The 13723-nt window shown below is 42.5% G+C and overlaps 1 protein-coding gene across 5 annotated transcripts in view; it reads right to left on the bottom strand.

Annotated features, from left to right (window-relative positions):
• The window catches only part of RBM20 (RNA binding motif protein 20), a 204789-nt gene that overhangs the window by 35880 nt on the left and 155186 nt on the right, over positions 1–13723 (bottom strand). For 4 of the 5 annotated variants that reach the window (XR_004269967.1, XM_032281592.1, XM_032281594.1 and 1 more), the window contains exons 6-7: positions 5079–5219; positions 2808–2939 (exon numbers count right to left, since the gene is read on the bottom strand). Coding sequence is in view for 4 of the 5 variants with exons in the window: in XM_032281592.1 (XP_032137483.1) it covers positions 2808–2939; positions 5079–5219 (273 nt within the window). In the remaining variant the exon portion in view is untranslated. The remainder of the gene's footprint in view (positions 1–2807; positions 2940–5078; positions 5220–13723) is intronic. The other variant, XM_032281593.1, reaches the window with a different exon arrangement.

Below are 13723 nucleotides of genomic sequence, written 5' to 3'. Positions count from 1 at the left end.
GTTGTCAACGGTTCTATGTTTATTTGCTTTTACTCCCACCAGACTGACTCCTCACCAGCTTGCTACCTCTACCTCCATGGTACCTGGCCCAGTTCCACCCGTGGTGAGCCCTCAGTGAACATTTGCTGAAAGCATCTGACCTCTTTAACCCATGGTTTTTGCACCACCCCAAACTATCTCCCTAAGGAAGGTATTACTATGCTTTGGTAGTTTAAGAAGCCAATTACGGCTGTTAATCCTAATTAGAAACTTATGACAACATCTCATTTGGAGACCAAAGCTCCACTGGGAACTTAGTGTAGAAATTCACTTCTAGCCCTCAGGGGAGAATCCAGGAGAACAGGAAATTTGGCTGGATACAAAATGGGGTGGGATCCTTACTTGTCTGAAAGTAGCAACATACTTTCTTTAGAAAAAAAAAAAAAAAAACAAGCCAGGTTCTGCCTGAAGGAGAACTGTTAGCAACGGAACTTCAGAGGCAATGATGTAAGTGCCACTGATTCAGGACTCTGAAAGCTAGTTGACACAGTACTCATCTACATAGGTAGACCTGTCAGAATGTCAGCACTAGCCAGAAACATCCACTGAGCCTTTGTCTTTTGACTTCAACTTTGAAGGTGGATTAAGGCCTGTGGTTCTTGGACAAAGTGGACCCTAAGTCAATGTGGAATGAGCTAGAGTAAACAGGAAAAAAATCCCTATTAAATGGAACAGTAGAAAGCACAAAATAAGAGGGTAGATTTAAACACAAATATAGCCTTAATTACAAGGAATCCAAATAGACTTAGTGAGCCAGTTAAGAGAACTCCTGCAAACCATTAAGAAGACACAATGCTGAGGCCGAGGTGGGCAGATCATGAAGTCAAGAAATCAAGACCATCCTGGCCAAAATGGTGAAAGCCCGTCTCTACCAAAAAAAAAATACATGTAATCCCAGCACTGTGGGAGGCCGAGGTGGGTGGATCACGAGGTCAAGAGATCGAGACCATCCTGGTCAACATGGTGAAACCCCGTCTCTACTAAAAATACAAAAAATTAGCTGGGCATGGTGGTGCGTGCCTGTAATCCCAGCTACTCAGGAGGCTGAGGCAGGAGAATTGCCTGAACCCAGGAGGCGGAGGTTGCGGTGAGCCGAGATTGCACCATTGCACTCCAGCCTGGGTAACAAGAGCGAAACTCCATCTCAAAAAAAAAAAAAAAAAATACAAAAATTAGCTGGGCATGGTGGCGTTCCTGTAGTCCAAGCTACTCAGGAGGCTGAGGCAGGAGAATTGCTTGAACCCGGGAGGCGGAGGTTGCAGTGAGCCGAGATCGCACCACTGCACTCCAGCCTGGCGACAGAGTGAGACTCTGTCTCCAAAAATAGAAGACATAATGCAAAGGAAAAGCATGGGCAAACGACTTGAAAAGAAACATCCCACCACAGAAGATCCAGATGGAACAGTCAATAAACAGATGAAAAAGTTTATGCCCAATTAGGAGAATAAAATATAAAGCTGTGATAAACCATGATACTCTCTCAAGACAGGCAAAAATTTAAAACTCGTTGAACAAGACAACGGGTTAACAAGACTGTGGACCACTGAAAACTCTTACACACTACTAGTAGGAGGACAAAGTTGAGACAACTAATTTTGGAAAGAGCTTGCTATCATCTAGGAAAGTTGAGGTACGCATGCCTTATGATGCAATGTCTCAATCCTAGTTACATATGTACCTCTAGTTTTATGCACATGTGCATATATACCAAGATGACATGTTTGAGAAGGTTCAGATTAGCTTTGTCAGTAAAACAACACAAATGTCCATCAAGAGTAGAACGGATAAAGTATATAGCCATACAATGGTAATGTATATAACAATGAAAATACATAGACATGCCCAACAATGTGGATGCCATTATGTTGAATGAAAGAAGGAAGATCTGTAAGAACACAGCATGATTCCATTTATATAAAGTTCAAAAACAGATAAAACTAAACCATAATGTTTAGGGAGGCATATACAGGTGATAGAACTACAAGGAAAAGCACAGATGTGATTATCGTTGAAGTCAGGAGAGTAGAGAGGGAAGAGTTGAACATGAGGACGGATTCACAGGGGCTTCTGGGTGCTGTCCATATTCTATTTCTTGACTTTGGTGGTGGTTTTATGGGGTTTATGAGATCTTATTACTTTTTAAACTGTACAATACATAATTAGCCATTTATCTGTGTGTTCTCTTACACTTTGCAATTAAACAAGAAGGAAAGAAAAGAAAGAAATGTAGATCAGCTAAAATAAAAGCAAAGTCTGGTTTGGAACTATTTGAATTCATCCCAGAGTTCTGACAGTGGCCAATTCAGTCAAGGACTGCTTAGAAGGACTTCTATGAGGCTTAAGACGTAAATATGAAGGAAAGAGAAGAGACCAAGAGATCAAGGGCATGACAGAGGAATAAAAAGCTACTGAAGGTCTGTGTAGGTAGAGAAGGTTGTATTCAAGGGTTTATACCTGGAACCCCCAGCACTTTTCCCTCCTGACTTCTTCCTTTAAGATTTCCCCTATAAACACCTTCTTCTGGAAAATCTTCCTTGGGTCCCAGGTAGTCTCAAGCGTCTCTTTGCATTTTGTATTTACATCGAGAGCACTTTTCTTGCCATGCTGCAGTGGTTTGCCTTCCCAAGTGAGATCCTCAAAGGCAGTGTGTAATTTCTGAATCTTTTCCTATCCTCTCCTTTCCACCAGCATTTAGGTCAGTGCCTCACAAGGAGGAGAAACTCATCTGGTGCTTGTTGAATGACTAACTGAACAAGATAATGCTTTACCTTGAGCTGCAATTCCTTGTATCTCTTGGACATCCGAATGAGCAACTTCTCACCATTGATCACAGCAGATTTTTCTTGATAATACTGGACCATGGCCTGCGCAGCTTCTGTGTAAGCCATCTCTAAAAAGGCCTAAGAAAGAAAGAAAGGACACCCGTTGGATCTGACTTTAATGGTCTTAAACAAAAGTCAGTAAAAGGCATGATTCCATGTATCTGAAGTTCAAGAACAGGCAAAAATAATCAATGGTGACAGGAATTAGCATTGAGCTTCTCTCTGGGGTGGGGATGGGGTACTGATGGAGAAAGCATAAAGAAATCTGACATTCTGGAAATGCTCTATATCTTTACCTCGGTATTAATTATATGGGTGTACATATGTAAAAAATTAATGGAATTGTACACTTAGGATGTGTGTACATTATGCACTGTAGAGTATGTGTTTTATACCTCACTTAAAAGGAAAAAAAAATTCAGTACAAGGGAGAGATCTCTTTGATCCCATCTGCTCAAAGAGACCTTTTTATTAACATCACCAAAACAGCTCATTATAAGATGGCCCTTTCCTGATCCCCAGGGTTATCAGACATTGGTCTTAATTATGTGTCTGTCTTGGGATACATTGTGCCATGGAATCCCTCTGAGATGGGAGAGTCCACTAACCCACATTTCCCTGGAGGGGCAGTTGCATATGTGGCCTTGGGCTGATCCCTATAAAACTTGCTATTTGGTGGTGATGGTGACAGCAAGAGACACAAGCTTTAGTTATTTGAGTTCTTACTTTCCTTATAAAGAAAGAAACATTCTCAAAACTCAGCGGCTCACAAACCCCTAGGCTTGAAGGAAGGCCATGTTGTCATGAGTTACAGAAAAAGGAAACCTCCCCAATTATGTTTCCACAGCATCTTTCTTCTTTATTTAACTGTTCTGATAAAACACAGAGAAATGGGTTTTCCATTCAGTCTGTGTCTACTGAGAGTTCCAAAGAGACTGTTTTAACTGTGCATCAATTTATCCCAGTAGCTGGTGTGGCAAATTTGTTGCTGCTATTGTTTCTTGGATTATTTGGTTCGTACTATACTGACGATGTACTGATCCTGATTCCTCTATGCTACAAGGGAAAAGGAGTCGGTGACAGGGAAGCCCCCGTTGTGAGACCCTAATACTCTCATTTCCTTGAACTGAAGGGGCTAAACAAGCTCATCCCCTTCCTTCTCTCATATCTATTTCTGAATTTCAGATGCACGGCTTTTCTCTGTGCTGTCATAGTCTACAGCATTAGTGTGGGTGACTAAGCAAGATTCTTTAGGGTTTTATTTCACATTCTGCCACCCAGCTTTCTAAGTGCCTCTTTCTTGTTAAACTTTTCAGCACCTGTAACTCTCACTTGTCAAATGGGAATAATACTAATCTAGGGACTCTCACCACATCAATGCTGCAAGCTGAATTCTGTGCATTTACCCAAAGTAGAATTTCTGAGAAGTAGGAACAGAGACAAGTGAGTAGTCTCACCCCAGGCTGATGGAGAGAGACAGCTAATGACTTGATATGGCTGTGAGTCTCCAAAGTTCACCCTTCTTTAAGAAAAGAATCTCTCCTATGCCTGTTCTTCCAATTCATAAAGTAAAAACATTCATTAAAAGATAAAATATTCTGATTCCTGACCATTGAGGTTATAAACTCCCCACCTGACTTTAGAAATGAAGACAAACGTACTCTGTCCCCCAGGGCTCAGTCAACTCCCACAGGTTAAGGATTCTTAGTTCCTTAGACTTACTAAGCATCTATCCATTCTCACACTCCTACTCTTCTGTGAGACAAAGGGCCTCACCTGCTGACATCAAGGACCAGCAAAAATACCTAGTCCCAGGTTCTTGGCTCCAAATCCAGGCCATCAGATAGGATAAGCTTAGAAGACAAGACTGAAGCATTAGCTCAGGTGGTTGACAACACAGTGAAGAGACTCAGTCTGTAGATTTTTATTTTGGGGGCCAATTACCTTTTCTATGTGAATGAGCACCTCATTCCAAAGCACCTCCTCTCACCCCTAGGCGTTTCACAAAGGCCTGTACCCATCACTAGAAGGATAGAGTGAAAATAGAGGAAACAATAAAAAACACCACCAACAAAAACGTCTATGCCATGCTAACAGAAGGCCAGCTATGCATCACCTCTTTATGTTAAGAGTGGCTTCTTTCAAAAATTATATATTTCCCTTTCACTAATGTGTGGTCTGTCGCATACACACTGGAGTGAAAGTACCCAGACCTACCTGATTAGTCGACTTCATGAGGATGTAATTAGTGACCTTTCCGAAGGGCAGCCCCAGGTTAATGACGTCATTCTCAGTGCAGCTTCCTTCAGGGAGATTGCAGATGTGCACCACGCGGCCAGCCCCTTTCCACTGTGCAAACAATGGGAACAAGGATCAGCAGTGGTCTTCCGAAGACCACTCCCTTTTCCCCTCTCTTCCAGACATTCCTAATGGCTATCTTTCCCCCGAACAACGATTGCAAAACTATAATTTACAAATTGAATGCAGAAAAAACCCATTCACAGACATACATAAAATATCAATTTTCTTCTATCTCTTTACAGAAGGATTCATAATACATATTTTTTTGAGACAGGGTCTCACTCCCATTGCCCAGGCTAGAGGGCAGTAGTGTCAACACGGCTCACTGCAGCCTTCACTTCTGGACTCAGGTGATTCTCCCACCTCAGCCTCCCAAGTAGGTGGGACTATGGGTTTGCATCACTATGTCATAATAATATTTTTAATAAGCAATTACTTCCAGGGCTGTAGAGAATATGAAGAAATGAGCATATCCACACGTGGCTAGTGGGAGGTTTGAGTATCAATAATCTTTTGAGAATATACATTAGCAATATTACATAAAACAAAGTATACAGAGCCTATGATCCTGACATTCCATTCTTCGAAATGTGTCCTATAGAAATAACAGCACCCCAATATGTGATGGCTCACGTGCAAGAAAATTTATCACAGTAATTTATTAGGTGGCAAAAAATTTTGGAAACAGCCTGAATGCCCAACAGTAGGGGAATGTTTGAGTAAATGATGGTTCAATCATAAAATACAAAACTACATACCCATGACAAGAAGGAGGTGAGTGTGCTGATATAGAATATTCTTTTTTAGGAGTCAGAGTCTTGCTGTACCACTCAGACTAGAATGCAGTGGCACAATCATAGCGCCCTGCAGCCTTGAACTCCTGGGCTCAAGCCATCCTCCCTACTCAGCCTCCCGAATAGCTGGGACTACAGGCTTGAGCTCCCACACCCAGCTAATGTTTTTATTTTTATTTTTTGTAGAGACAGGGTCTTGCTGTATCGCCCAGGCTAGTCTCGAACTCCTGGCCTCAAGTGATTCACCTTGGTGATATGGAATAATTATAAAGACAGATTGTTAAGTTAAAAGCAGGCTACCAAGTGGTATGTGTGCTATGATGCCATTTTTGGAAAACAAAACAAATATATGAGAAAAACATAGATGAAGAAAATGTAAAATTTTGATAATCATTGGAATTGAGTGATGGGTATACAAAGATTAATTATACTGGTCTCTACTGTTCTGTATGTTTAAAATTTTTTGCAATAAAAAAATGCTTAAAGAATATCAGCACAGAGAAAGGTATGGAGCATATATATCGACTTGTCGATGCTGGTTATCTTCGGAGGAGAAGAATGGAAAGGCGAAAAGATGAGATATGCTGAACCTTCTTCATGTATACCTCATGTTGTCTGACTTACAATTCCAACAAAGAAAAAAGAACATAGAAAAGTTTGTGGGATTCTAATACATATGCACTGACATTCACAGCAACAACCTGTGGTTTAGGGCAGTGGTTTTCAAGATATTTTTAGCATGGAATGCTTTCTTCAAATAAAGCTTGTTTATCCCAATGTATCCAACAAATAAAAGTGGAGCTCTTCTGGTCAAACCTTGGGGTCCAGCACCCTGGCACCACCCCCACCTGGCAGTCTCAAAGGCACCTCTAAGGAGCACAGTTTGGAAGCCAGCATTTGGCCCTAATCAAAGCTCCTGGAGGGAGGAAGTGTGTCTGTTTTGTGCAAACCTTAATGAGCCTGGAATCTCTGGGAGGGTCAAGAATTAGTAACCATAAACCAACCCACAGTGGAAGAGAAGGATATAATTTTCCAAACCTGAAACACATTCTGATAGCATAGCCTACATTTGCATAATCACAATTTTCTATGTTAAACTGAACTTCAACATCTAATTACATTTGATGTGGGTCCGACTCTGCTAAGGTAATACAGGGGGGAGCGTCTGAGACGTCATCCCTAACAAGGGCTAATACTTGGGTAGTTCTACCATGAAGAACCCTCATTTGTCTCATCTGAGCTGAAAACAATTACAGTCAATAAGGATTTCCTTTTATGGTTCAGCCCTGAATTGTAGAAGCCCAAGAGTGCGTCTCTCCGACCTCCCACTCTGCAATGTCCAGAGACGAAGCACATTCCCAAAGGCGGGCAAGGATTCAGGCAGCTGCCAAAGCAGTGCCTCATCTCCCTAAAGTGCAAATGAACTCTCCATGAGCTAGGAGACTTTGAGACCAAGCCTGGCTAGTGAGGACTGAACCCTTCTGCAGAGATGAAAGGAGGAAGGCTATTAAGAGGCAGAATCTTTGCCTCCCACTAGGGTGAATGTTCACATAAACATGCTGACACAGCTGAGCTTTCAAGCAAGGCAGAGTGGCTGGTCCTCTGAGCTTATCACAAGGAGAGCTGAGGCTGGGCGCTCTGCCTGGTCTCCCCTTAGCGAGGCATGTTTCTGCCCCATGTGACTGCTGTGGTTAGCCTGGGCTAATGTGTGCTTGGACAATGGAGCAGACACCCAAGGCAGTTCCGGGCTAATCCTGCTGGTGGCGGGTCCACTTGCCTAGTGAACAGGCATGAGGGCCAGCGCCTCTCTCATTGTCTCCTCCAGACTGAAAGGACAACTCAAGAGGCTTTTATCAGAGCACAGCACAGCAACTGCTGCTGCTGGGTAGTAGAATAAACGACCTCGCAGCCACCGGTCACCGAAAAAGAGAAGTATTCATGCTGTAGATGTTATTACCAAAGGCACTAAAATGAATGGGTCTCAATTAAAATTCCCACTCAAATTTTAAAAAGGACATCTTCTGAGTACTTTCTCTTCCAAGATTTTAATCAGAAATAGAAGTTGGATTTTTACCAATTCCCTTGTTGTCATTTATTAAGATAATAATGAGGTTTTTCGTATTCTTCCAGATAATAGTAATTTGGAGCTTTCCAACTATGAGCGACATCAAGAGCAAATGGTTATAGAAGTGCCAAGATATTGATCCCTCAGGCTGAAGGCCAAGCCCCTCCAGTGACCATGAGCAGCTTCTTCCGTTTATAGCAGATCATTTTCTAAGTGAGTCATGAAGTGAAAATCTTGAGAATCTCTGGGTTAATAGTTTGCTGCTGTGTGGTGTCTGGCTTCAGGGCATGTGGTAAATCCTATCCGGTTAGAAAGATAAATTAATTTTTATATGTTCTATTCTTTTGCCAATATTTTATTTAGGATAGTTCATCAAGTTCTTTTCTGCCATTGATCGGAAATATCTTTTGGTTGTTGTTAAACTCCATTTAGGTTCAAAACTATAATTGATTCATAAAAGATGTACAATACCAGGTATTATCACTTGTGTTATTCTCATTACACTTTACATAAACATGGCTATTTTTTGCCCTGTGCCCAGTGGGAGATCTGAATGGTGAGGGAGAAAGGGAGGGAGCGAGGAAGGAAAGTGAGAAGGGAAGAAGGGGGAGTGAGGTCTCTGGGTGGTACATCAAAGGTACAGTTTGCACATTGTGGGCACTGGCAATCCTGAGTACTCTTGAGCAAGCATCACCAAGCTGTGCAGTAATTCCCAACCTGGGCTCTCTTATAAGCCCTTAAAGGTCTTCGAAGGTAAAAATACTACAGGAGGCAGGGGGCTAAACATTATTTTTGACATTGAAAAATGCGTGTAATCCCAGCACTGTGGGAGGCCGAGGCGGGTGGATCACGAGGTCAAGAGATCGAGACCATCCTGGTCAACATGGTGAAACCCCGTCTCTACTAAAAAGACAAAAAATTGGCTGGGCATGGTGGCGCGTGCCTGTAATCCCAGCGACCCAGGAGGCTGGGGCAGGAGAATTGCCTGAACCCAGGAGGCAGAGGTTGCGGTGAGCCGAGATCGCGCCATTGCACTCCAGCCTGGGTAACAAGAGCGAAACTCCGTCTCAAAAAAAAAAAAAAAAAAAAAAAAAAAGAAAAATGCGAGTTGAGATCATACTTTGAGTTTCTTTATCGATATGGTAATCTGGTGTTAAATTAAATTCAGCCTGAGTTTGCCTCCATACTTTGAGTTCTTATGTAATGACTGCAATTTAATTTAGCACATCAACTAGGTGAAAGCCTAAAGTGGTGTACTTTTGTAACACATAGCTGAGTCTCAGCCAATCACAGCAGCCAAGCTTCAGTTAATCACAGGCAGCCAACTGATCAGACCATGTTCAAATTAGGCAAACGTGGAGCTGTAACCAATCAAGCTGTGTCTGTACCTCGCTTTGGTTTTCTGTCCATAACTGCTGCCTGCCCGTGTGATGCAGAGGAGCTCTCTGAACCTCTTCTGGTTCTGAGGGCTGCCCAATTAAATTAAACTCTGTTAAGTTTAATTCATTTAAAGTTTGTGTTTTAACACTGGTTAGCTCTTAGGCTAATCAGAAAGTCTAATTGGTGTGTCTCTGTCTTTGATTAATCAAAATGGTTCACCAGTTACTCATTAATACAAGTACTTTGGCAGATAAAATCTTTCCAAATATGAAAATGCGGGACAGTGGCTGCTTGGGTGGAAGTAAATAATGAAAGGGGACTTGAGCTATAAAAAGCTTGGGACTTTCTAGAGGAAAGAACATCCTTCTAGAAGACAGAAGACCTGGGTTCAATCCCCAGCTCAGCCACTGATTAGGTACATGACAGAGACAAACTAGTTTCCTTTTCTGAGCCTTCATTTCCCCATGTCTGGAACGAGGGAGGTGACCTATAGGTCTAAAGTCCTTTCCGGATGTAAAAAATATATATGCTTATGTGGCTCTAAGTTCAAAAATTCCACTCCTCCCAGACGCCTAAACAAACTAAACCCTAAGAAGCAGGATAATGATAGCTTTCTCCAACTGTGCTCTGCATAAACAGGAAACCCATGTCTTTCCCACTCCCTGTCCCAATGAATGTAATGTTTGTCCTCTCTCTGTGTAATCGGCTGTTCAACCATGCATCCATCCACAGGCATTTTCATCTTTCAGACATGTTTGCCTGTGTTGGTGGTGGTCTCATCTTTACAGGACCAAAGATAAGCTCCAAGCAGTGAGCACCTTGTTTATGAACCCTGCAGCTCTCTTGAGTACTGAATAATTCTGCTGCCGCAGTGCCTAGAAAGAGTTGAGATGATACACAGATGAACTACAGACACCAGGGTCTGGGGCCTCTCCAAGAACAGACTCATGTCAAGGGTGTGTGTTATAGTCACCAGACACCAAGGTCAGGGCAGTGGGAGAATCAGACAGACCCGAGTCTGTGTCTGCTCCCCCTGTGACTGCGGGCCAGTTACCGAATTTCTCCAAGCCCAAGTTTGCTTGTCTGTAAATCAGGGGTAATAAAAATTGATTCCATAGGACTGCTGAGAAGATGCAATGCCACCATGAAAGTCAAATGCTTTGGTGCAATGCCTGACGTTAGGGAGGCTCCCATAAATCATGTTCATCTCCTTCCTCCCCCCAACAGTGATTCTGGATTGGGAAAAAATATTGCTGTGATTATGTAAGAAAAAGTTGTATTCTTAGGAAATTCATGCTGAAATAGAAGTGAAGAAGTACAATGCCACCAACCTACTCTAAAAATAATAATTTAGAGGAAAATGCATAGCTGACCAGATGATTGATTGATAGGAGATACAGAGAAAATAACAAAGCAAATGGGGCAAAATGTAAAGGATTAGTGAAGTGAATCTGGACAAAAGTTATATGGAAGTTCCTTATGCCTTTTTGTAACTTTTCTGTAAGTTTGAAATATATTAAAAGTTACCAAAAATAAATTTTAAAAGACATATTGTAGGGGAGAAGTCCAGGTCCAGGTGTTGATGGGCTGTATCTGCTGAGCGCCCTGGAGGCACACCTGATGGGTGCACTGGGAACTTTCTAGCAGAGGTCAAATCTCTAAGAGAGCTAAGTTGCAGGGGTTGTGACCAAACCCCTAATTACCAGGCTAAAGGGAACATCATCCTTTTTCAGCCTCAGGGAGGCTTTAGCCTGCCTGCAGGCCAGCACTGACCTTGAGTAACCCCACATGGGATCAGGGGCCCTGGGCTATGCAACCAGATGGTGCTCGTAATGGTTCATATGGCTGGGTCCCAGACCTCCCCACTGACCCTCAACTCTTTTATAGCTGGATAGAAATGCAAAAGAAGCAAGCAGACTTGTATATGAAGATTCTGAGACCTTCCATGGCCCCTTGGTGCAGGTAGAAACAGGCTTCATAGATGAGTTCAAAGAAGAGGCCCAAGTTCAAATAATTTAGAGTTGCAATAAAAATCTGGCTTAGGGTAACAGGCCTGCAGGGTGAGAGCGGTCTCTCAAACTGCTTCCTAGAGCTGCAAAGTGTAGTTTCGATCTTCAGTAACGATTTCTCTGCTCCAGCCTCATCTCTCTTATATGTGACCTAATTTTATCTGGCACAGAGTCTGTGGGCCTCTGCCGGTTTTGTTCTAAAATGCCTAAGGACAGACATGGCAAGTATTTTCTCTCTCATGATTGATTTTGAACCTATTATGCAGATAGCAAATGGGTGCGAATTCTGTAGCTATGGGTCTTGGCTTAACTTGGAGGGTAGACACAGCTGCCTTTATTAATACGCTCAAATATTTTACAGAGCATATTGCTTTTGACTTAGAGTCAATTTACTTTTACTGGTAAATCCATAGGATTGCCTATGGATCTTGGACAATTGACCTATTTAAAAACATCTCTGGAAACTGTAGTGACAAACATTAAAACTGGGAGGTCATTTGGTATACGCGGTATATGAGGACACTGAGGCCTGGGAGAAGTTAAGGATTTTAATCTGTGTTCAATTAAACAGCGGCAGATTTGTGATTAAAATCAGGTGTCACTGAAAAAACCTATCAATCGCAGACTTGATAAATTAAACACAAAAGTGAAGTTGCAAAATAGGAATTATTTATGTTATGATGTGAAAAGATGTCTAGAAATCAATTTAAATATGTATTCAAAGCTTAGGTGAAAAAAAATAAATTACATAACAGATTATATGACATTATCTGATCTGTGTCCAAAAAATTACTTTCACGAATAAAACACGTACACATACACTAGCTAGAGATATATCATTTTAACAAAAGTATTTACCTTCAGTTTTCTCTGCAAAGTTACTTTTCTTTTTTATTTCTGTTACTGTTAAGATTGTTTATACAATGTTCATATTGCTTTTCCAACAAGAAAAAGGGTTGTGAAAAGAAAAGAACAAATTCCAAAACAAAACCTACCCAGGTCTCCTGTCTCCCGTCCTTGCTCTCTTTGAAAAAGCACAAGGTGGCCTCTGCTGGAGGGACAGGAGCAATGACAGAGCTGGAATGGTGGGGGAGGGGGCCGGTAGCATACGTCACATCAATTAGTAGTCCTCCTGCTCAAAGAAATCAGGAGACCAGAGTGCTCTGAGCCAGGCATTAAGAGGGCCAGGGCAGACAGATGGATGTTCTAGAAACAACTAGTAATCTGAGGGACAGCCTGTGACTAAACCTCTGGCCTTCCAGAGACATTTCTATTTTCCAGACCCTTCATTTCCATATTTATACAAGTTCCCCAGCATGCAGGGTCTTGGTGAGAAAGAAACCATAAAAACAATGTGTATCATCCCAAGTCAGGGATGATACACTGGCACTAAATAAACTCCAAGGTGGCTGTGAAAACTGCAGGGTGGCTTTACAGGGATAGTCACAGACCAAGTAAATCTCAGGCAGGCACGAGAAAACTATTCACAGGCCAAGAAGGCCTCAGGGCCCCTTCCAGAAACCTGATTACTCTGTTTACGATGACTGAGGCAGCCAAGGAGAAAGTGCCTGGCCTCAAATGGCAGGGGCTTCAATGAAAGTGAACACCTATTTCTGGGGACCCCGGAGCGGGATGGGAGAGGCTGGGACAGATACAAATCATCTCACCACCAGCAAACACAGCATGCAACTATTGGTGCAGTGTCTCATCTGTCAAAAATAAACAAGCCAGCCTGGGCAACACAGCAACACCCCGTGTCTCCAAAAATTAGCCGAGCCTGGTGGCACATGCCTGTAGTCCCAGTTACTTGGAGGCTAAGGTGGCGGGATCACTTGAGCCCAGGAGGTGGAGGTTGCAGTGAGCCATGATCACGCCACTGCACGTTAGCCTGGGTGACACAGCGAGACTCTGTCTCAATCCATCAATAACAGCAAAAAGTAAAAGAAAAGAAAATGAGAAAAAAACCCAAACAAAAAAACACATGGCAACGAAACACAGATTCCAGCAGAGGTAGGAGAAGTTTAAAAGCAGCCCAGGCTGTCCCCAGAAGGGATTGGTGGCAGTGGCAGATGGTCTTTGTGGCCCTTTTAGATTTTGTGGCAGTTCAGATATGTTCTGAAGGCTCATTTCCCTAGCTCTGTGTCACTTCGGTCTTCCCTTGCTTAAAAACAGGGAGCTCTAGAGTCAGCGACTGCTCGTCACTCCACAGACATTAGTGATCTGATCATACAGTGGCAGGGTCCTGGCTGTTCCTGGTTTTACTCAACAAAATGTGTTTCTGAAAAGATGTATGTAAGTGGAATCAGACATAAA

This window comes from Sapajus apella, unplaced genomic scaffold (genome assembly GCF_009761245.1).
Source record: "Sapajus apella isolate SASKATOON/1434 unplaced genomic scaffold, GSC_monkey_1.0 scaffold13, whole genome shotgun sequence".
Lineage (NCBI taxonomy): Eukaryota > Metazoa > Chordata > Mammalia > Primates > Cebidae > Sapajus > Sapajus apella.
The sequence above is the reverse complement of the archived record's forward strand: the minus strand, read 5'-3'. Positions and strand labels throughout refer to the sequence as shown.